The following is a 24,351-nucleotide window of genomic DNA, read 5'->3' as shown; positions in this document are numbered from 1 at the left end:
TTTATAAATGGGAAATTATTTCTTACCCACCCACTATCCCTCACCACCACCCCTACCCCCACCCTCTACCAAATTTAACAACGCAAACTTTTCATATTTATAAATTTCTTATAAAGGTAAAATTAAATATGAAGTAGAAAATTCGGGAGGGGGTAGGGGGTGGGTGGGTGTAGAAAATCAAAAAAGAAAACTTTTCAAAACGTTAATTTTTTTGGAGGGGGTGGTTGGGTGTTGGGAGGTGTAAAAAACTTTTTAAAAAAATAATATTTTTTGGAGGGGGGGGGGGGGGTGAGGATGTCGTGGGTGTAGAAAACCCAAAAAAGAAAAATAAAAAACTTTTTAATTTTTTTTTTTTTGGAGGGGGTTTTCGGGGGTGGGGGTGGTGGGTGGGGTTTGGTGGTTGGGAGATGAGTTGGGTAGTGGTAGAGTGGTTGGTGGGATGACACTTGTGGACTTGTTTTCCCTACTCAATTACTTTGATCAGAGAAGTTATTTTTCTTATTTGTAAGATTTTTTTTCTAAAGAAAATGTTTTCCGAAAATTTTAATCAAATGAAAATGAGAAAATTGAAAAATATTTTGTAGAAATATGTTTTCCTCAATACCGAACGCACCTTAAATAAATAAATTAGAAGTTAAGGCAAAATTTACTAAATAAATTCTTCCAATTTGATTTCGGTGATTTTGAAAAATATGAGAGAATTACTAGCTTTAAAGATAAAAGTAGTATTAGCATGATTTGAGTGTTGAAGTAAAACAAACAGATAGCTGACGTTGTGACGTCCCGCGTTGCTTGAAACAAGTAACGGTCCCACGCGAGAGATTTGTAAGCGGAGTGAACTGCAGGGAAGGGAAAGGGCAGACCTTATCTCTCATGGCCGTTGCTGCGACGACTCACTTTACTATTCTTGGACAGCCGTTTGCTCCTCCTAGGTCTCGCTCTTCCAATTATGGTTGTCTATGCTGCTCTACCGATTCAAATTCACGTCGTGGTTTCGGTCCCAGTGATGACGAGGTATCTGCGGTGCATTAACATTTCAATTGTATTTCACACTCATTTGATGTCATCCTTTTGATTTTGTAACCATAATATGGATATACTGCTCAACTGTTGTTGCTTCTTAAATTCAGGGCAAAAATTCTGCAACTGCCAGAAGGCGGGCCAAAGGCACAGTGCGTCCGCAAAGGTGCGCTTCTCTTTCTTCCTCTCTCGAACTTCTTGTTGCAAATTGTTTAAATTCAGTTTATAAGTAGAAGTTTTTAACTAGAAGTTGCGTTTTAAATGAAAGGATAGAATCCTCTCATAACTTTGTAAACACTAATAACTACTCTTGTCTATTTAAATACATTTGGTATTGCATTTTGAAAGTATTCTAACTTTTGCAGCAAAGATTTTCTTCTTTTACAACCTTTCTCCAAAACTCTCTTCCTTGTCTAAAGTTCTACACGGGAAAGATCAAGCTGATATGTCTTGCTTTTTGGAAGAAGAATTTCTCCATTTGCTTACTGTAGTCATATCTTTTTTTCTTTTCCATAAAATATTGTCATATTCAGTTACCAAAAACAACTTGTCATATCCGCTAAAGCTATTTGCATTAGTTCTATTGCAATCTTGCGAAGGAGAGGGAACAAATTTCGCTTTAGAAAGCGTTATTAACGTGTTTCAACCCTTCATTTGTTGTATTCTTGGTTCATATTTCAAACACTTCTTGGGACAACTTGTAGGTGGTTGCAATATATTTTGTTACTTTGTGGATGATGTTTCTTGGATGATGTGGATTTACTTTATGAAAAATCGATCTGAAGCATTTTTCCATTTTTGTGCCTTTTTTGCTGAAGTTAAAACTCAATTTAATATTAATTTGCACATATTAAGGAGTGATAATGCTAAAGAATACATGTTAGAATTATTTCAGTCCTCATGAGACAACATGAGAATCTCCACCAGTTATCTTGTGTTGATACACCTTTTCAAAATGGAGTTGATGAGACGAAGAACAAATATTTACTTGAGATAACTTGAGCACTATTATTCCAAACAAAGGTTCCTAAGCAGTTTTTAGTCGATGCTGTTTCTACGACTTGTTTTCTGATTAATTATATACCATTTGCCGTGCTTGCTGGTGTTGTGCCTCATAGTGTTCTCTTCCAAGCAAGTCACTATTTCTAGTAGAAGCCTAGGGTCTTTGGAAGCACATGTTATGTTCAGATGTCTGACCATATGTCACCAAGTTGGACCCGAAGGCCTTGAAGTGTGTTTTCTTGGGATATTCTCACCTCCAGAAGTCATTGTTATTCTTCTGAACTTGGCAAATATGTGGTGTCAATTGATATGGTACTTTCAGAGAATACATCCTCTTCTACGCACCTCCCATCTTTACCCATTAGAGGGAGGAAGATGAGTGGTTAATTGACCATGTCACAGGTGAACAATCAAATGAGGATATTTCTTCTACGTCTCCCAGTTCTTCTATTGAGCACTAATCGACTATAGTGTCTCATGAGTCAGCAACTGCACCACCTGCTCCAACAAGACTGTTAGTTGTCCAAGTTTACTCTAGGAGGCGAGAGACCGATGATACATGTCTTGTACTAGTTCCTTCGTCATCAAATCCTCCTTCCGAAACCTTGACCTTCCTATTACTCTTTGCAAATGAACATATTAGTGCAAATCCACATACTCCATGGCTAATCTTTTTGTGACCACTAATTTTTTTATAAGGTTTATGACCACTTATCTCCTGTGTTTAGTTCTTTGAGTGCGTCTTAGACTCTACTTTGGTGTAATGTACATGGCCTAGCATATATGTAGGGATTAATAGAATTTCTCTTTTGATTCTTTCCTTAATTAGAGTACAATGTATGTGTATGTATCTCTCACATTGTGGAATAAGACATAAGGAAAATCCCTCCATTATCTTGTCTGTTACAATGCTAAGTCCCACATTAGTTGAGGGAATGAGTTGTGGTCTCCGCATATAGTCTTGGACAATCCTCTCCCTATGAGCTAGCTTTTGAGGTTGAGTTAGGTCAAACTCCATTTCCTTACATGGTATCAGAGCCAGATCCTTCGATTCTTGTTGTTGTGTTTCACAATGTTGGACCTCAGTGTTATATTATCAACGCTCCAGTTCCAGTCCTGGACATTGGGGTTGAGGAAATGGATTGGGATCTCCTTTTTATGATCTTAGGAAATCCTCCCCCGATAAGGTGACTTTTGGGGTTGAGTTTAGCCCAAGGTCCCAAGTCCATTTAACAATATCTTGGACGACATACTGACATATTTTATGCCGCAATCCCTATCCTTAAAAAGGTTCTGAAGCAACTGGGAAAAATTAGGAGTACATTTCTATGAGAAGACAATTACACCCTACACAAGTACCATCAGGTAAACTGCGAAAAGATCATGCTTCCTAAGGAACTAGTTGAAATAGGTATCAGGAACCTGGCAATTCACTACAAATGTATGATGATGAAATGACTTCGGAGATACAATATAAATGATTCAGCCTTGTGGAAGAGGGTTATAAAAGCCAAAGACGAAGAGCAAAATCAAGTGTACAAGACTCCCACATCCCGTAAGGAGTTAGCCTCCGGAAGAGCAAGAGCAAATTGTGGGCGGAATTCAGTTCCAATAGAGTTTTCATGATGGGAAATGGAGAGCAATTAGTTTTTTGGAAGGACAAATGGTAAGGCGCTTTTTCTCTCATGGACGAGTATCCAGATTAATTTCAGCTAGCAAAATACCCTTAGGCCTCAATGATGCAATGTAGGGATGGAAGTGCATGGAATATAATATTCAGACGGAACATACAAGATTGGAAATTAAATAATTTGTTGCATCTGCTTGCAAGATTGGAACATACAGTTGAATCTCAGGCAAATGATAAATTAAGACGGGGAAGCTCAAGTGACGGCAACTTTACAGTAAAAGCTAGCTACATTCATTTATGCAAGGGCAATGGAATTGTTGGAACATGGCCATGAAAGTTAATTTGGTAAACCAAGCTGCCACCTTAGATGTCCTGCTTCAGCTGGTCAGGTTTTCAGGAGGTTTGTTTAACGCAAGATTATTTCAGCAAGAGAGGGATCCAACTGAGTAATAGATGCTCCATGTACCGGCAAAGTGCAGAGGATGTCTGTTACCTTTTCCTTCACTGTGAAGTTACAACAGATATATGGGACATATTTCTCAATATCTTTTGGGGTAAATTGGGTTATGCCTTACAACATGAGGATGCCTATGCAAGTTGGGGATTATGGAGAGTAAGTAAACCGATCAAAAAAATCTGGCAAATTGTCTATGGATGCACTTTTTGGTGTATTTGGTTAGAGAAAAATGGCAGATGCTTTGAAGGAATTTCAACTCCCTCAGCAACGTTTCTCATGTAAATAGCATAGAGCAATTTTTGAATTTTGTTAGCTCCTTGCTTTTTCCAAGAGTGAACATTGAATGTATTGGAGCTAACTATCTCTAGTACAAATTTGTATCTTCTTGGAATGCCTTCAATGAAATTTCCTACTGCATAAAAAAAATAAAAAATTACACCAACAACAACAACATACCCAGTGTAATCCCACAAGTGAGGTCTGGGGAGGGTAGGATGTACGCAAACCTTACTTCTATCTTTATGGGACTCTTTCCGATAGACAAAAAAAAAAAAAAAAAAGACTAGAACTGGAAAATCATTGGATGCCCTGTTGAAATTGCTTCATACAGTGAAATTTCTAAGTATGTGCAAGCAGGCAATGTAGGAATTTACAGGGATAATGTGATCTCTTGTTTCTTATCTGGTGCAGTGGACCTTTTTAGTGGTAAAAAAAGTCCAAATATACAAACATTATGCAGGTGAAGACCTCACTTCAGAGGGGATATAAATGGTCATTTGAAGTGGTAGATATTAATTGAATTTGAATGATACATGATATAAGGAAGAAGATTCACATTATTTTTCACTTCTCTGTACTCCTTCTAGTGCTTTAGAAATTGTTGTATCTATTCTATTGAACTTGTACCTTAGGTGTTGGCTAGAACTGCATGTTGATCTAAATAGTGCTGGGAGTCAACTTATTTCAATTATTATCTAAAGCTATTGTTTACTCTTGCAGGAATTCCTCTACTCCACAGTCCGACGACCTCCTTAATCGTCAGTAAATCACCCTACCTTGCATGTTGTGCAGTGTGTAGTTGGGCATCTTTTTGTTTGTACCTATGGTTTAGCGGTTAATAATTTAGAGAAAATAGAAAACTTTGTTTGATTAGATGTATAAATTATTGGATGCATCAAAATATTAGAATTAAAAGAATATTATACATTGGAAACTTTCAAACCTAAAACACGGCATGCTTCAACTCTTTCTAAAAAAATAAAAATAAACCAAGGCATCTATTGAGACGGACCATTTATACGTTAGATTTATCATTTTACTTTCACGATCTATGCGACAAATGATACATGAACTCTGTTTCACATTATGAGAAACATTTCTCGCATAATTGATTTTCAACTTTCAGGAATATCGTAAATGAAAGATTTGATCTGATGGGATACAGAGTAGCATCCTCCCTAGGGGGTTGCTACATACAGATTAACACTCTAGCCCTGATAGGGGGTCTCTCAAGTTCCTTCTCCCGGAATAATTCTTTTATTACGTTATTTTACATGGTATGCTGTTTCTGGATAAGACAACGTGAGACTAGAGGATTAAGTGCACATATAGTAAGTGGTTGGTTTGGTCGCAAAATATCTTGGGGGAGCTAGGCTTTGAAGATCTAAGTCCTATAAAGCTAACATGCAGATTTTCATTTGCATTAGGTAAATGCATTCTTTAATCGTTATGAGCATACAAAACATCTGGATGTTTACCCTCACATTGGCTCGGGAGTGGTGATATAGGCCCAATAGCTTGAGGATAAGTATTAACGGCTACGAGTAGCTTAACCCTTGAAACCCTAAAGGTGCTTTAATACTAAACTGGATCTCTTTTTTTAGTTATTCACCTCTGTTTTGCTGAACTTGTATATTCTACAAGACATTATGTAGTGTACCTATAATCCACTTGCGGGATCACACTGGTATGTTGTTGTTACAGTGTACCTATAATGAGAATATGCAAATCAACAAACTCTTTTCTTTCCTTACAATTATGATATTTCAAAGTATCATTTTCTTAAAAACTTAGTTTTGTCGTTCAAATGTTCGGAAAAGCTTACTTTTCTTATCATATTTAATTTTGCTTGTGCTTAAAATTAAGTGTTTTATGTTTCACTTGTTTTCGAGTCCTAGACCACCTTATAGAAAACTTCGAGGATGATTGAGCAAAATGGATGATAGAAGTGGGTGATGGCAATAGCTGAAAACACTTTGAGTGGGCGAAAGAAATAAAAGGAGATGGTTAAAGGTACAATGGATATTTGTCACGCCCCAAATATAGGGATCACGTGATCGTCACTCGACAACCCAAACCCACCGAACGAACGAACATACATTATTTAGAAGTATGTAAAGTAAACACATATGAGGATCTGGGAGTCTTTGTACCATCACATGACATGAAAAGGGGCTCTTAGCAGTCTCTATTATAATGCACTACAATCAAAGAAAAGTTGTACGCTCTGCCTCGTAGAGTACTTGCCTAAACATTAATTTTTATAACTTTTCTTTGATTGTAGGGCATGATAGAATGAGATTGTTCTAATTACATGCCTAAAAGAACACATGTGGCCGAAGCGTGAGTATAATCGCATTACATAAGTGTTGAGTCCCACATCGATGGGGACGAGGAAAATCGGGTTCTTTATATAATTTTGGGCAATTCTCACCTTATGAGCTAGCGCTTGGGGTTGAGTTAGGCGCAATGTCCATTTTCTTATCATGGTATCAGAGTCAGGAACATCCCAATTTATTGGTTACTCAATGGTGGACCTCCATCTCATATTATCCACGTTCCAGATGTCCATCCTGGGTGTGCAAGGGGTGTTGATTTCCACATTAGTGGGGATATGGAAAATCAGTCACATTGGTCTTGTGCAATCCTTACCTCATGAGCTAGCGTTAGGGGGTTGAGTTAGGCCTAAGATCCATTTTCTTGTTGGTAAGTTTCATCAGTGACCTTCTAGGTGCAGAGACAAGACTTTGAAAACATGACACAAAACTTATATCGAATTAGTACGTATCATTATGAGCTTGATCAAAATCTTTCATAAGATATGCTATCAATATACGTATATTCACAATACGATCGATATCTCAAGCATGTTCATCAACATGGTCAATATGATAGCATATTCAATATACAGTCAACATGATAAGAATATTTAATCAATAAATCAAGTTGCGTGTGGAGTGCAATGAATGAGGGGTAAGGCCTGTAGGCATAAAATTAAATATGCTATCATATTGACCATGTTGATGAACTATAAGGCCTAAATGCATCAATAAAGCCCGAAAGCATCCATAAAACCTGTAGACGTCAAGGATTGAAGGTATCAAATGCATATGACGTGAATGCATGTCAACGTGATCATCATTAACCCTATAAAAGCATAACGGCGTTGACAAGCCATAAAGGCGTCAACATAGTCGTAAAGGCGTTAAACAACGACAAAGGTGTCAAACATTTCACTTGGTTCCTAAAAGGGTATATAAGCCATCAACATTAAAGCTTTTCTATAAAACGCTTGATATTTTTTGAACATGCAACTATATTTTATTTTATTTAATACATGAAAAGCCCTAGACGTCAAAGTAACATAATTCAACCCTTAAAGCTTCAAGAGGCACGGTGAACATCTAAATCATTCTGTCAACAACTATTCTTCAGTATGTTGTTGGTGAAGGTTATACATAGTGGACATTGAGTGAGTTTGGGAGGAAGGTGATTCGGGAAGAGGAGGTTTGGGAGGCTGTGGAAGGTTTTCTATGTGACAAGACCCCGAGACCAAATGAATTCACATTCGCCTTATTCAATAGTACGGAGCACAGTGAATGGAGAAGTTCTGGATCCCATAGCTAAGTTCTAGGAAATTAGTGAATTTAAAAGAAGTCTTAATGCATCATCATAGCTATCATGCCGAAAAAGGAAGGCGCAACAACATTAAGGATTATAGACTTATTATTTTAGTGGGAGGTATCTATGAGATAACATCTGAAACCTAACTAAAATGCTCTACATATGTAATACACTTCTTAGTTAAGTCATTTTACCACAATTTTTTAGGTAGAGACAAATTAGTCTTCCTATACCTATCGGTTTGGATCTTAAGGGCTCCACTAACATTTGTCGGGTTTTGTTCCACTAGTCTTTACATGGATCATTAGAAGGATAGAAATAGGAGAACTTTTGAAGAGAAAAGTTGTTGTGAAATTATAAAATCATTGAAGAGGAGGTTAGCTTATGAGGAGAACTCTGGAATTTTCACAGATAATTTTCTTTAGAGAAGACCAAACATATTCTTAAAAAGAGACACAACGTATTGGGAGACAAGTAGTAGAGACGTATGCTCTCGGGAGGGAGGTAGTCGAGGGGTGAGCCCCTATAGCCCTTGTGAAGAATAATTGTAGTATTGTAGCCTAAGGACTCTCCTATTAATGAAATTTCTTTTCTAGAAATAAGTAGTATCTTTCCTTATCAAGAAAAAAAAAAGTAGCATCTTTGATTTTTTCTTCCTTTCATGTCCATGCTAGTTAAAGTAGGTCATTTGTGGCTCCGATGTTCTGGAAATTGTTTTTGAACCATGGGATGAAGCTGGCTTGAAGAAACTTTTTTGCTCTACGAAACTAGCAACATAAAAGTAACAATAATTGGGGTTTTAATTGTGATCTATTGATCGAGTACACGACTGCTTGATGTGCTTCCGGCACTTGGTTGAATCTTCTGTAAATACCCTTTGAACCCTGAATGTGTTAATAGATTACTCTTTGGATTGGATCCAATTCTTTCATGTTGAAAGCCTAATAAACTTTGCAATCAAGTATTTTGAACTTTTTATTGCCTGTTGGGTTAGCAACGTTAATACTTTTGATGTTTTATGTACAAGAGCTCTGATATGTAGTGGTTTCGTAGTATTGTATGATCTATGTTTGTTTCTGTTTTTGATTATCCCTTTCGAACTTATCTTTTGATTCCTTGCCTCGTCCCCCACTTGTCAAAATTATTTTAAATGATAGCTTATGTTCCAATTTCCTCTTCGCACATTCTTCTGGATTCTAAAGTTGATGCTTCTGGCTAAAATACTTATGCTTTGGAGGCTTATTTCCAATTCAAAATGTGTGATCACGTACTTCTGTTATCATACTAAGTGGTCCCATAAGTTTTTTGTTTTTTTCTGTTATCTCTTGTTTAAAGTGAGGTCTGAGTAACAGATCTTGTTGCATATACAACGTAAGGCTCATTTTCGTGCAGAAGCACCTCGTTTGAGCTCTACGAATGATGTCAGAAAGGCAAAAAGTGTGGGGTCAGATCTTCAGTTTGAGGAACGGTTGCAAACAGTAAAAAGGTGCTACTACTATATAGAATGGTTTCTTTCCTGCTGTTTTTTATATTTATGCTTATCTGCAGTAGCTATCTTCCTTATAAAAAGAATTTTAGACATATGATTACAGTAAGTTGCCATTGTAAATTTTCTTATCGAGCCACTATTCTGTTCATATTGTATTGGAGTCCAAAATTTGATGACGCATGAAAGCAGCTGAAAGAGATGATTTTTCATCACTGTATGTGGTGTACTCATTAGATTTCACAGACATGCAAGTAACCCTCGTATCTATTCTTCATCATATAATATTGTATGTGGATAGTCACAAGTGAGATTCAAATTGAGACTCTCTCCCCACCCATCTGCATCCACCCGAGAAAAAGAGGAAGTAATACATACATAGACTAGGAGAGATTCCGTCAGCAGTGTTGGTCAATTCATCAGCTGGTAGTGGCCATCACTTCTCAATTACCTAGTATGAAAAATAAGGTTGGACCTATTTGATCATGCTTACTAGAGGCGCCACCAACATTTTGCGTTCCAAACAAGAGACTGAATGAATGATCACTAGTAACAAGTGCCAAGATCAATTAATGGACCTCTGATTGCAAGGCTAATTGTGTGCAATTTCAACTTCTAAGTTTACGTTCTAGGCTATTTTGGGATATTTTTAGTTCTTGGATAAAGTAAGTTGCTTCGACATTGTAGGCATGTTAAATCTATGTTGTGTCAACTATCGAAGTCTAATTTCTTACTTCTTGGACTTCTTGTTTCCATCTTTATGGGCTATGTGGCTAATTTTGTTGATGACATTATCCTTTTTTCTCTTTTCTTCTTCATCGATTAAAATATGTTTCATTGACTAACATTTTCACTAACTGGTAGGTCGGCACTTCAGCAGAAAAAAGCAGAGGAAGAGAAAGCGTATGGAGCAATTGACTATGATGCTCCGGTTGAGTCCAGAAGTACTACAATCGGACTGGGTACCAAGGTAGTGCTACAATTGAGCTGACGCATTCCCATATTGATCCAATTGAATTCATTTCTTCATATGGCCACTAATAGATTTATGCTGAATTAAATAGATTGGAGTTGGAGCAGCTGTCATTGTATTCGGACTCGTATTTGCACTTGGTGATTTTCTTCCCTCTGGAAGGTAGATTCTGGTGCTGCCAACTATGCTGGCTATTTGCTATCAAGTAGTTCTCATCATTTGCATCCTGGTTTTCTTTTCTACTCAATCCAGAGGTTACAAAGTTTCATGATTTGTTTGTTGCTTATTTCTTTTCATGTTTTTCCTTTTTGTTTTTAATGTAATCCTAATGAAGCCATTGGTCCAGTGTTAGTTCCACTGAGGAGATTGCCCTGACTGATAAGAGAATTGCTGAAGATGAGAGAGCTAACCTCCTGGTAAATTGTTTTCTGTCACTCTGAAATTAATTTTTTCTAGTGTGCAACTACAAGGAAGGAAAGACATTTTTGAGTTCACTTGGAAGTTGCTGCAGAAAGAGGAGCCGTGGTCAGTGAAGCACCTATTGCCAATCCGTGTCATCTCTTTATCTAATGGGCTTTCATCTGTAGTTTTCATTACTAGTCAGTAGGCCGGCCCAACTTTTCTCTGATATGAAAGTACGAAACAAGTCCATATGGAGTTAAATGAATATTTAGGATATAAACATGTGCCATTTTCTAGCAATTCTACATATAGAAGCTCTTTAGAAAGAACAAAAACTGTTAGCAATATGTTAAATTCATGCAATTTGTTATAGTTAAGTATTCATGGATGCCCTATATATTGTTGAATGTCATCAGATTTGATGCTTTTGCAGAAGACGCTTCAGCAATTTGAGGCAACACTGGCTTCATCACCAGAGGATCCCATCTCCCTTGAAGTGAGTTATTGTATATGATGTAATTTAAGATCCCATCTCACAGCTTCAGAATTTCTCTATTCTATCACCAAGATATAGCATACCTGCTTTAGTTTAGCCTCCTTGAGTTGCACATACTTATGCTCCAGGTCTAGAAGTTAATCTTATTGCGTATGGAGGCGAAACCGTTTTGCAAGTTAAACATTTCTCATCCATCATTACCGTTGCTCTCTTTACTTTATGACTGAGATACGATAAGAAAAGCAAATATGTTAGCTTTTATAAAAGACTTTGGAACCTTTAGGTTAGTCCCCTTCGCTTGTAGACTGTGTGATTCATTGCCTCCAATTGTTTCTGCCAGGTTAGTTGATGAGCATCAACCCATTTTTTCTATAATGAGGCCTTTGGCTTGCATCAAGCAGACAATTTCCCATTTTGGCAACACTAAAGTTTTGACAACTTTTTTCTGCTGTGCAACTACTTTACTGGCCCGAACCTTCTTATTCCTCGCCTATCATGAAACCTTGTGGTGCCCCTTGTCCTCAACATCCCTGTGCATCATAGCTTCAATCCACACTGATGTCTTGTCCCAGTCAGCCTTGCCAAAAATTATGGCAGTTGGGTGGATATTTAGGTGAAAGGAGGCATTAAAATTCTTTTTTTTTTTTTTTTGGATAACCGTGGTGTCGGGCCAGCTTGCGCACATGTCGACTAATTTCACGGGGTACCTGCCACCTCCTACTAACAACAGGTACCGGGTAACTCTATCCACCAAAGCTAGGACAGATGGGAAGAAATCACTCAGTGTTTTTGTCTCTGCTACAATTTGAACCTGAGACCCGATGGTTCTCAACCCACTTCACTGACCACTAGGCCACACACTTGGGTGCAGAGGCATCAAAATTCAATAAGTTCTTATTCCGGAAAAGCCCATACTGAATTTGTTAAGGTCTCAGGAATTGTTTGCTGAAAAGGTGTGTCAGACCTTGAGGTTCACAATAGAGGAGTACCTTATAAGCTTGAGTATCAAATTGTAGATTATATGGGTTATGTCAAATTGGTTTCCTGAAGTCCAGAAGTTTAATTATTAGCTATCTTGTGGAAGTCGAAAAGGGAAATTCTCTATGGGGCTGATGGAGATAATGGTGAATTTCAGACTACAAGGCTGATAATTTTAAAAATTGTGGGTATTTCTTCATAGTATCGGCTTTGGTTAAATTCCTCAGGAAAAAATGATTCTTTTGTGCTTCGTAGGAGATGTAAGAAAACAGGTGCTCATAGTGGCCTGTGTCAATTATAAGGATTTTCCTTTATAATTTTATGTGAGAATTCTTGTTTGACAATTTCCTTTTTGATGTAATACAGTGAAAAACCACCACCTCTTAATTTTCACTCTGCAACAATGCAAGTTTTCTTAAATGGTTTGCAGGGAGCTGCTGTGACCTTAGCAGAACTGGGGGAGTACAATCGAGCCTCTTCCCTTCTTGAGGATTTGATTAAGGTTTTCTTTTGGCTGATGTATTTTTTTCGTTTATCAAGAGATTGTTCTATGTCAATATGAATATTACGAAATCACCTGTTTGCAAATGCAGAAAAAACCAAGTGACCCTGATGTTTACCGTTTGCTTGGAGAAGTCAAATATGGACTGAAGGATTACGAAGGAAGTGCTGCTGCTTTTAGGATGTCTGCCATGGTCAGTAGCTTATATGCTGGATAATATGCCTATTCAGGATACTTTGTTACTTTAAATGGCTATTGTTGTTTATGGTGTGTACTCTTTTGAAACCTCATGTTCTTCATTCTTTTGTAGCTTGCTTGTGGGGATGAATGCTTACGTGAAAATAGTTTAGCAAGGAATCTAAGCATGTACCTACCTGAAAGTTCTGTCATTTATATATATATATCGGTTTTGTCATGTTAGTTTACTCCCACAAACAAAATGTTTATTAGACATTCTTTACCTCTTCTTTTAGACCAAGTTTCCCCAGCACTTACACAAACTTGAATAACCTGTTTGGATGCTCTTACAGGTGTCCGGAACAATTGATTTTGAAGTTCTACGTGGCCTTACCAATGCACTGATTGCCGCGAAGAAGCCAGATGAGGTTGGTTGGTCAATCTGCTGTTTCCTCTTTGTTAATTGTTTCATTGCCTGCACTACAAGACAGGAAATGATTCTCAATTTCTTTGTTCCAGTTAATCACTTTTTTGACAGCTTAAGATTTTGTGAGATCTGATAAACAGCAACAACATACCCAGTATAATCCCACAACTTACCCCTACGTTGTGATGGGTAGAGAGGCTGTTTCCAATAGACCCCCAGCTCAAAAAGAGAGATAAAAAAGCAGCAGTAATAATAAGCAGTAATAGCAGCAAGATAATAAGATAACGGAGTGAATGAAACAATCAGGTAGTGCTATGAATCTATACTAATGTCAAGGACTTTAGACCTATTAGTCTAGTGGGAAGCATCTACAAGATCCTTTCTAAGGTGCTTTCTAATAGACTCAAAAAGGTCCTAGACGATACAGTTTCTTCTTCGCAGAATGCTTTTGTGGAAGGCAGACAAATTCTTGATGCATCTCTGGTGGCTAATGAAGTGGTTGACTCGAGGAGAAAACTAGGGGATCCCAGGGATTTTGTGCAAATTGGACCTTGAGAAAGCTTATGACCATGTAAACTGGGAGTTCCTTGATTACATTATGATGAGAATGGGTTTTGGTGCTAGGTGGAGGAAGTGGATCAAATTTTGTATCTCAACCGTAAGGTTCTCGGTACTTGTGAATCGCAGCCCATGTGGTTTCTTCGGGAGCTCGCGTGGAGTGAGACAGGGTGATCCTTTGTCCTCTATGTTGTTCATACTGGTAATGGAAGCTTTGAGCAGAATGATGGACAGAGCTGTGGCGGGAGATTTTTTGAGGGGTTTTTCTGCACCGTTCGGTGGACATGGTGAGGGTATCTCATCTGTTGTTTGCAGACTATACTTTAGTATTTTGTGATGCCGACAGAGAGCGGGTGAACCACTTGAGACAGGTTTTGATTTGGTTTCAAGTGGTATCAGGTCTAAAAATCAACCTCAGAAAGTGTGAGATCATACCAGTAGGCGAGATGGAGAACATTGAGTCTTTAGCACAGGTGTTGAACTGCAAGGTTGGGACTCTACCTACTACCTATTTCGGTTTACCACTCGGTGCATCTATAAAGACCAAGCAGCTTGGAATCCAGTAATCGAGAGGCTTGAAAAGAGGCTAGCAGGTTGGCAGAAGAGGTATTTATCCAAAGGGGGTAAGGAAGCGCTTATTAAGAGTTCTCTTTCGACCATTCCTACCTACTTCATGTCACTTTTACAAGCTCCGGTTAGTGTTATCGAAAAATTAGAAAAGCTTCAAAGGGAATTTCTCTGCGATGGTCCAAGAGGGGAGAAGAAGTTCAACAAGTGTTGGGAAGGGCTTGGTGTCAAAGATTAGAGTCTTCAACAAGGCTTTACTGAGGAAGTGGTTATGGAGATTCGGGGTAGAAGGGAATGCTTGTTGGAGAGAGGTGACAGCGGAGAAGTATGGGATTCTGGAAGTGGCGTGGGGGACGAAAGACATTTCCATTCCCTACGGGTGTGGTATATGGAGGAACATTTTAAAAGGATGGGAAGAGTTTAATGAGCATTTCCTGGGTGATGGGAGTAGGGTGGATTTTTGGGGTCATAGTGGTGTGGAGAAAACATCTTGAGAGTCACATTTCCTAATATGTATAATATCTCTTGTCAAAAGAAAATGCTAGTCCATCGGGTATGGAGTATGCAAGGGGGAGAAGTTCTTTGGGAGTTGAGGTTTAGGAGGAATCTGCAAGACTGGGAGGTTGTAGAATTTCAAAATTTGACCGAATTGCTTCACTAACAAAAAGTTGATATGGATACTGTTGATGTATGGAGATGGGGGACAGGAGGTAGTGGTGTTTTTTCAGTGAAATCCTTTTATGAGAAGCTCCTATCTAGGGAGGAATCGACTTTTCCACATGATTCGATATGGATCCCCAGGGTACCTCGAAAAGTTTGATTCTTCACTCGGTTAGCTGTGAGGGGGAATATTGACGGTAGAGAATTTGAGGAAGAGAGATACCACTTGTGTCGGTGTTTCATGTGGAAAGAGACTGGAGAAAACGTTAATCACCTTCTACTACATTGTCGGTTAGCATCTTATTTGTGGGGCGAAATTCTGAGATGGTTTGGAGTTGAGTGGGTGATGCCGGCCGCCGGGCACTGTGAAAGACTCAATGGTTTGCTGGGCCCTTAGAAGACGGAAAGGAAGAAGCAAAGAATGGGATGTTGCTCCCTTGGCACTCATGTGGACCATATGGAGAGAGAGAAATAGGAGAGCTTTTGAGGGCAAAGAGAGAGATTTTGTTTTTTTGAGAAATAGTCTTTGTGCTCTTATTTCTTTTTGGTGCAGCCATGAGGCTCCCATAGGTTTAGAGGTTGGGTGGCTGTGAGGTTCTCTGCCTTTTGGTGTACTTCTTGTATATGAGCTCTTTTTCTGCCCTATTTATATGAAAATTATTACTTGATCCCCCCAAAAAAAAAAAAATTGAATCTACGCATAAGCAAACATAACAAAGATACTAATACTCCAGTATGGAAAAGAAATCCATGCGGCAACCTACTAACCCTCTACCCTGATACTCGATCTCCACACCCTCCTATCAAGGGTCATGTCCTTAGTAAGGTGAAGCTGCGGCATATCCTGCCTAATCACCTCTCCCAAGACTTCTTAGGCCTACCTCTCCCTCTCCTCAGACCCACCACTGCCAACCTCTCACACGTCCTCACTGGAGATCTGCGCATCTCCTTTGCACGTGTCCGAATCATCTCAACCTCCCTTCTCGCATCTTGTCCACCATGGGAGCCACTCCTACCTTGTCCGGAATCACTACATTCCTAATCTTATCTCTCGTGGTATGTCCACACATCCATCTCAAAGATCCTCATTTCTACTACCTTCATCCTCACCACTCTGTAGAACTTGCCTTTAAGTCTTAACGACACTTTCTTATCACACAAAACGCCGGAAGCGAGCCTCCATTTCATCCATCCCCCTCCAATACAACATACTCCCTCCGTTTCAATTTATGTGAACCCATTTGACTGGTACGTAGTTTAAGAAAGTAGAGAAGACTTTTAAACTTGTGGTGTTAAATGAATCACATATATTTTGTGTGGCTATAAATCATTGAATAAAGGTAAATTGTTTCCAAATATGGTAAGAGGTCATTCTTTTTGGCATGGACTAATAAGGAAATAGGTTCACATAAATTGAAATGGAGGGAGTATGAAAATATGAAAATGTTGTATTTGTTGGAACTGAAGCAGAAAAGGGTATCCATATTTACCATTGTAACCACAATTCATAAGCAGAAAAGTTGAGTCCTAGGAGTATGGACAAGTGAATATTATGCACTGAGGTTGAGTAAACACTGTCAAAATGTGTTAAGCTCATTTATGTTCAAGATACTATGTGAATATGTGCCTAAATTTATTATACTTGAATAATGAAAATCTTATAAAATATTCTGTAGAATGTCGTAGGTAATTCTCTGAATTATAGAGTATGTGCTTACCTTATTAGCACTATCTAGCACATTATACATAGTCTAGGACTATATAAGGAGCAACTCTTGTATAGTGCTACTCAAGTCAATGAGATCCGAGTAGGCAGAGACTAGAACATTATACATAGTCTAGGACTATATAAGGAGCACCTCTTGTATAGTGCTACTCAAGTCAATGAGATCCGAGTAGGCAGAGACTCTAGATTCAAGTCTCACTGTCATCCATTATCAAAAAAATTCCACGTGTTTTGCTGACTAAAAGAAACAGGCTTGCATGTAAAGATGTGTTGAAGATAAGATATAATCAAATAAATAAAGGTGTGTTCTCTCTTATAATTTAAGTCTTTAGATAAGATGGTCATATAATTCAACATTCACCTGGTATCCGAGCCTCTACAATCTTAGTAGAGGCCCGCCTCTACGATCCTAGTAGAGGTGCAAATAGCTTACGCTACTAGCAGATAGTACCAGCCAATAAATGCTGCTCACAGGGCCAAAGTTTTCTTCTTTTTGCTTCCTTTTTTGGACCCGAAGCTCTTCGGGTCCAAAAAAGCACCTGTTGTACATTGGTGCCCCGACTCTTCGGTCAACCATTCAAGCCCAACCTACATTTTATATGTTGGCCCCCTCATCTAAACCTTGAATTTCTTGTAATTGTTCTACCAATTCAAGTCACGCTTTTATACATAGTTAAGACTCCAATATAACAAGCACCTGTTGTATATTGTTCATCAATTCAATTAGATGCTTTCTATTTTCACAACACATGTCGACGGTTCCGCGGCAGCTCCGCTCCGAGTGTTTAGAGTTATACATATTGAATTGTGTGACCATCTGATCTAAAAGTTTAAGTTGTTTGGGAGAGCACATTTCTATTTACTTACTATCTTCAAGAGACCCCCGCACTTGTGGGCTTGTTTCTTTTTCATCAGCCAAGCACGTGAAAATTCTTTTTGATAATGGGTGTCGGTGAGACTTAAACCGAGGATCTCTGTCTACTCTAGTACCATATTGAATTGTGTGACCATCTCATTTAAAAGCTTAAGTTATCAAAGAACATATTTTTATTTAATTATATCTTCAACAATATGTCTGCTTTCTCAAGAGATGATTTAACAAACTTGAAGTAATGGAATGGAATAGTTTTGATGACCATTGAGGGCCAGTGTTATCAAAAGCGAAAAGTGCAAAAAAGCTCTAAGGTCAACTGGGGCTTTAATCGCAAAGCGCAAATAAAGCATTGGCTTTAATGAAAAAAAGCGCAATGGTACAAATATATATATATATATATATATTATGTTTAATTCAAGATTAATTATAATAAGCATGAATAACAAATATATGGACAAAGAAATTGTAAAAATATTACGATAAAGTGAAATATCAATCATCTAGTGTCACCTCCTCAAGCGAGGCTCATTGGCAAGGAAAAGTATGTCTTAGAGTCTTGATGACGACACTGAAGCGCACATAAAGCCAGGTGAAGCGCTCAACATGTTTTGAGCCTCGCTTCAGGGCTTAAGCGCGCCTTTGATAACACTGTTGAGGGCCATGGGGATTATGTCTGGTTAAATAAGCAATCCTATTTAGTAGATGCCATATCCTTTCATATATACCAGATTGGTATAATGACTTATTTTGCAATCACTAAGAACCTTTTCTTTAATAAGGTAATAAATTCCATTAAAAGAGGGCAAAACATGCCCGTATACAAGAGGAACCTCATGAGTGCACCAGAAATCAATAAGGGAAAAGAGGCTACTCCTCAAGTGAACAAGATCTTTATTTACACCATCAAAAGATCTCCTGTTCCTCTTCCAAACAATTCACATGAGTGCTAGAGTGGCAACATACCATGCCCTTCATCTTCGTTTCTGTCTTCTGAAAGCCCAACTAAACATAGTTTCTTTCACGGTGCCCGGCATCACCCACTCAAGACCAAACGACCTCAATAATTCCAACCACAAATAAGATGTTGTCCGACAATGTAATAAGAGGTTATTCACATCTTCCTCTGAGTGTTTACACATGAAGCACCCATGAACATAAGTAATCTTCCTCTTTAAATTCTCTGCCGTCAAAATCACCCCCACAGCTAACCAAGTGAAAAAATGAGTTTTTCTCGGTACCCTAGGGATCCATACTGAAATATGTGGAAAGACTGGCTCCTCCCTAACCAGAAGCTTCTCATATAGGACTTAACAGAAAACAGAACGTCTTCCTTCGTCCCTCATCTCCATACATCATGACTGTCCTGTGAAAATTTTTGATTGCGAAGAAAATCAAGCAAAAGCTGAAATCTTCCACCTCCCATCTTGCAAGTTCCTCCTAAATCTCAAATCCCGCTATACGCTGGATTGGCATGAAATTTTGTAGAGATGCGGAAATGTGATCTCAAAGTCTTCTTCCCACGCCACCTATGTCCCCAAAAACTCACCCTTACCGCCATCACCCACCCTGAATGAAATGTTAAGAACCTTGATAGCTTTCGTCCATGCCAGCAAAGTCCAAACAGGATTGATATATCTGTAATGTTGGTATCCCTTGAATTGGTTCATAGTTGGACAGCTTTATGACATAAAAGGTGATAACACCATTGTGTCAGATGATCTTCTTGTATCGAGTCACTCTTATCATTCAATCATGTCGCAGATTGCAAAGCACCTTCTGCAGGCATGATAAGAAAATGGCAATTTATCTTGTTCGTTGCTATAATGACATAATTAAATCTGAATTCCTTTAATGTTCATTTTTAGCATGCGGACTTGATATGGGTATCTTACCTTTTTAGGCTGTTCAAATGCTTTTGGCATCACGCAAAAGTCTGAAAGAAGAGAAAACTATTGGTAGCAATGATGGAACCTTGAACAGTGCAGTGAAATCAAAGTCAGAGGTAGACCCAATTCAAGTAAGTTCCTATTTCATAGCAAGTCAGTTCTGATACTCCCTCAGTCCTGATTTGTTTGGCACAATTATTATTTGGAGAGTAAACAATTTTTTCAAACATTTATTAAATATTCGTAACTTTAAATAGGTGTAATTAGTAGTAATTTTTATTTGGTGTAAACATGTAAGTTTTATCTCAAAATATAGATTTTCTTTGAAACTTAGATGAGTAGACCCTTTTACACTGAACCTTGGAGGAAATAGCTGTTAGGTTGTATCATTTTGTTTTTTTAGAGAAACTGGTACAGCATTTAGGATATGCTGGAGACCTCCAAAAAGAAAGAGAGAAAGGTAAAAGAAAGCTAGTTACAGCGCTCCTAGAAATTCTACAAGTTGATCTACTTATTCTCTACATTGTTCTTTACCCCAAAAATAAAAAGATACAATACAATTCCGTTTCACTTTCTAAACGGAATTGGACCTATCTTCAAAATATCTATCAGTCCTTTCCTTGCATAACGACCACCAAATACCGGAAGGGATAATCCTCCACCACTTCTTCTGGCTCTTACTTCTCCACCCCACACCCCCTCCCCACCCCACCCCAAACCCCCCTCCTTCACACCCAACAACTCAGTAAATCTGAGGTATGTTCTGGCATGGATTGCCCAAATCTGAGCTGTGAATCTAAAATGGAGAAACAGATGACTGTTTGGTTCCCCTATTTCACTGCACAGGCAGCATCTAGAGACTACAGGTAGTCCCCTTCTGGTAGCCTGTAAAACTTTCTTCATTTATAAAAGGATTACCACATGGATCCGAACAATACACATTTGTGCACCAATATCACGGCTGCCTGATGCATTCGAGCAGATGTTAGAGAATGAAAGGAAGAGTAAAATTCTAGTTAATAATTTGAGGAATATGTCAATGGAGAAGAAGTTCCCAGCTTTATACGACTAGCCCTACCGGAATATCATGTGCAAAGCTGTTAACAATTTCTGCAGTTCTTTCACTTTGTTTAACCGTAAGGCTGTTCGAATGTGTCAGGTACTGTTGGTTAATATGAGCGAATACTGCAGGATGCATAAATTAGAATTAATTCTTTGGCACAAGATATACCAAGTTGTCTCTTTTTCCCCTCTGTGCATAGCACAAGCAGATGTAGATGGGAACTTTATCTGGAACCCTTATAGAAGTATGAAATAAGTTACCAATCACGCTCTGTTATGTCGTCCCGTTCTGTAAATGTTAGATGTAATTTTGAAAATCCTACTCAAGAGAATGAGGTAATTTAAGTCATTGACAGTTTGGAACTTTTCTCTTATTGTTAACTTCTAGACAACACTTTTTCCTCCACAGCATTCTGAGCTAGTCTCCTAATGCAAAATTGTTTTTCTGTTTTGACAAAACTAGTCTTTATAGTTAATTTGGTTAAGAAAAAGAAATAAAAAACCGCTTTATTTAATGGTTACCCGTTTACGAGGGAAATTGTTCAAGGTATCCTTCACTCGTTTAAGGGACCAGTGTCAAAGGCGAGGATTGTTGCACTCTCTTGCTTGAATGAATGCACTCATTCCGCTGTTACCTTTTATTCTTTTTCTCCTCCTTTTTCAGGTTAACCTGCTTCTTGGAAAAGCATACTCAGAATGGGGTCGTGTCAGCGATGCTGTGTCTGTGTATAATCAACTCATTTCTACCTATCCTGACGACTTTAGGGGTTACTTAGCGAAGGTTCTTTCCATCTGATCCTTACATATTTTACCGCGAAGGTTATTTGCCTTTTTTCACTTAAGGTTTGCGCGTTAAGTGGATTACAATATTTTGGAAATCATTGTGGGGGATCCAAAAATTGTGTTTTGTGTAATTATTAGTCTTGACACACTTCGGTAATATTGTGTAATTGACGGTAAGTTTAATTGCGAATGAATATTAGAGTTCCAAATCTTGTAAAGCTTAGTTTTAATGTGAAGATAGTAGAGATAAGATTCAAAGAATAGTGTGAATTGTTGCATTTAAGGAATAAATCGCTATTTCTCAGCAAATATCAAAGTAGTGTAAACAAATAGCATAATATCTTAATTTTAGTGTTTTTATTTGTAGGTTTAAGATATTCTTCATCTCGATTTGTGCAGGGTATTATTTTGAAAGAGAACGGAAACGTTGGTGATGCTGAAAGAATGTTTATACAAGTGAGTATATGAATAGATTTTTGAACAGTCCACAAGAAAAACTTTATATTACTAGGAAGTAGTCATACAAGTAGGTTGTACAGCATACAACTGATTGTCAAAACCAGCAAAACTATGAGAAAGTGGACGTTACAAGAGGGGGAGTTTAAAGAGATACTACTACTATTAGTTACTCCCTCCATCCTAATTTTTGTGGCGGTGTGTTTGACTGGGCACAGAGTTTAAGAAAGAAAGAAAGACTTTTGAAACTTGTGGTACTGAAATCATCTCATTAAGGGTAACATGAGAAGTTTAAAGTTAGATTTTTTTCTAAATTAGGAAGTATATTATTTTTGGGGGCAAACTAATAAGAAAAGTATTGACACATAAATTGGGACGAAAGGAGTCTACATATGCTGTCTGACAATCAAAAAAAGGGATTGCGTCTGAGTACTCCACGCTACATTCATGTTTACCAAGTTGGTCTGCCACCCCTATTCTGCTTCCTGTATGTATGTATGTATGAGTGATGAATGGATTATCCAGATGCCTCATCAAGAACCTGCAATCATTAATAAGGTGATTACCTACTTAGCATCGAGTTTAACTTCCAGTAGAATAAATCCATAGCTTTGTACTAGGCGTAGTCACTGTAGTAAAGCATGCAGGTCAGACTGGATGCTATGCTGGATAAACAATCTTATATTTGTGCAGAATGTCTGGCTTATATCTTGGAAGGATGAATTATGAAATCTGGTAAGGATAAACTAGCAAAGGGACTAACCACGTTATCAAGCAAAAAACTTGTTTCTAGGATCTTGTTGCCATCTCTGAAAATCACATGCTTCGTATTTTTATTTTTTTTCTATGACAGCCCTTTGCTTCATTTTAGTTTAGCTATGCTCTTTTTCCCATATGCATTTTAGTTATTGAAATGGCATTTCTAGGTTCCTGAATGTCAGTGTCATGATAGGTCCTCTATGTTTCTACCTATGTTGCTCGAGTTCTCCAAAGTTGCTGCTGTACCTATGTCAGACAAAAATGCATTTTTAGGATCCGACATGAGTTCAGCGTGTTTGATGACTAGATATCCAACGTCCAAGTTATGCTACCAGTTTATTTGATCTTTCTGTGATATCGATATGCTTGCCTAATTGGTGACAGTATTCAAACTTGTCGAAATTTTATCTCTTAATCTATAATATATGCAGCTGCAATTTGCTTTTTAATTTTCTTAAGAATTTCCTATAAAAACTTAGTTTATATCATTTATCTTCTAACATTGTGGTTGTTGTCACAGGCAAGATTCTTTGCACCAGAGAACGCTAAGGTGCTGGTCGATAAGTATTCAAAATAATTACTCTTGAATAGTCCTTTGATATCCTGGCTGGTAGACTATTGAGATGGCTTAAACAGTAGCTTGAATTGTCCAACATCAGAGAAAGGTTAAGTAGGCCAAGAATTTGTGAATTGTGAGATTCGTCGGCAACTGAGAAGTAGTCAATGGACGGGCATTTTTCAACATCTGCTTCAGTAATAATTGCTGGGTGTTACTGGATTTGCATATTCAAGATATACTACTTGTGTGCACATAGGATAATGTGGCACGTCAGTTGAAAAGCTCTCTGTTTTGACATTCCATTTCACTGAGGCAGGGACTACCTTTTTCCCACTTTTTTTCTTATTACTCAGTTGCTTTTTTATGATATACGCGAGGTCAGCACTCAGCAGACGCCTTAGATGATACATGAAGTTAATGTTATTAACGCAGTACTAACTGGGCTAATTTGGTGGCAACCAGCCAAAATGCTCTATTCTACTATTCTGTTTCAATGTCAGCCAATTGGGAATTGCTTGAGGCCACAATAATGCGATTTAATTTTTTTATCGTCCAAAAGAGCGCCATCTGATGATTTTGAGAATGGATAGTTGATGTGATCAGATTGTATCCATAATCTGACGAATTATGTACTCTCTTAGCACGCATTTATGCAGGTTAAAAATACGTGATTGCTGTGTGCGTAATCGAAGGTTAATGGTCTTGCGGATGGGTAAGCCATGTGATCCTCTAGTACTGGTATTCATTTAATAAATCAACCAACGTGGAGTTGGACCCAAAAAAAACTGAGTTTGTGCTTTCTCACCAACTCATCTTGCCCTCCTCCAATGCCCTAATGACCTTGCCCTATAGCCTAATTGTGGCCCGCTGTAATCGTATCCGCAACGGTCGTAAACTCGTTCTTGGTTAGAGATTTTGTCTCGTTAGAAATTGCTTTACTGACACCCAAAGGTGGTGTCAACGAAGTGTTGGGGACCCCAAATAACTGTGGTTGTTTGGTTCGTTTAC

General features: G+C 38.2%; 1 protein-coding gene across 3 annotated transcripts; it reads left to right on the top strand.

Moving 5' to 3' along the window:
• The first annotated feature begins 748 nt into the window (after positions 1-748).
• LOC132042122 (uncharacterized) lies at positions 749-24,029 on the top strand. Of its 3 annotated transcripts, none has more exons than XR_009411368.1 (15): positions 749-1,014; positions 1,131-1,186; positions 5,109-5,146; positions 9,405-9,498; positions 10,363-10,468; positions 10,563-10,633; positions 10,818-10,887; positions 11,307-11,369; positions 12,778-12,849; positions 12,941-13,042; positions 13,380-13,454; positions 19,739-19,855; positions 20,841-20,883; positions 21,451-21,567; positions 23,305-23,338. XR_009411368.1 is itself a non-coding variant. In XM_059432738.1 (15 exons), exons 1-15 carry the CDS (start codon positions 874-876, stop codon positions 23,359-23,361), a joined length of 1,236 nt encoding a protein of 411 aa, XP_059288721.1. In that variant the 5' UTR covers positions 750-873; the 3' UTR covers positions 23,362-24,029. The 3 variants fall into 3 exon arrangements, 2 of the variants coding, with proteins under 2 accessions (XP_059288722.1, XP_059288721.1); XM_059432738.1 differs by lacking the exon at positions 20,841-20,883 and adding an exon at positions 21,969-22,025 and having other exon boundaries at positions 750-1,014; positions 23,305-24,029; XM_059432739.1 differs by lacking the exon at positions 20,841-20,883 and having other exon boundaries at positions 23,305-24,029.
• The last annotated feature ends 322 nt before the right edge of the window (positions 24,030-24,351 follow it).

The sequence above is a fragment of the Lycium ferocissimum genome, unplaced genomic scaffold, assembly GCF_029784015.1.
Source record: "Lycium ferocissimum isolate CSIRO_LF1 unplaced genomic scaffold, AGI_CSIRO_Lferr_CH_V1 ctg1348, whole genome shotgun sequence".
Taxonomy (NCBI): Eukaryota; Viridiplantae; Streptophyta; class Magnoliopsida; order Solanales; family Solanaceae; genus Lycium; species Lycium ferocissimum.
The sequence above is the reverse complement of the archived record's forward strand: the minus strand, read 5'-3'. Positions and strand labels throughout refer to the sequence as shown.

Bases quoted from the DNA above. Each gene is read 5' to 3' on its own strand.
- LOC132042122 (XM_059432738.1), top strand. From the start codon at position 874: ATGGCCGTTGCTGCGACGACTCACTTTACTATTCTTGGACAGCCGTTT. The intron at 11,370-12,777 runs GTGAGTTATTGT...AATGGTTTGCAG, and splicing joins AGGATCCCATCTCCCTTGAA to GGAGCTGCTGTGACCTTAGC. The intron at 22,026-23,304 runs GTGAGTATATGA...TTGTTGTCACAG, and splicing joins CTGAAAGAATGTTTATACAA to GCAAGATTCTTTGCACCAGA.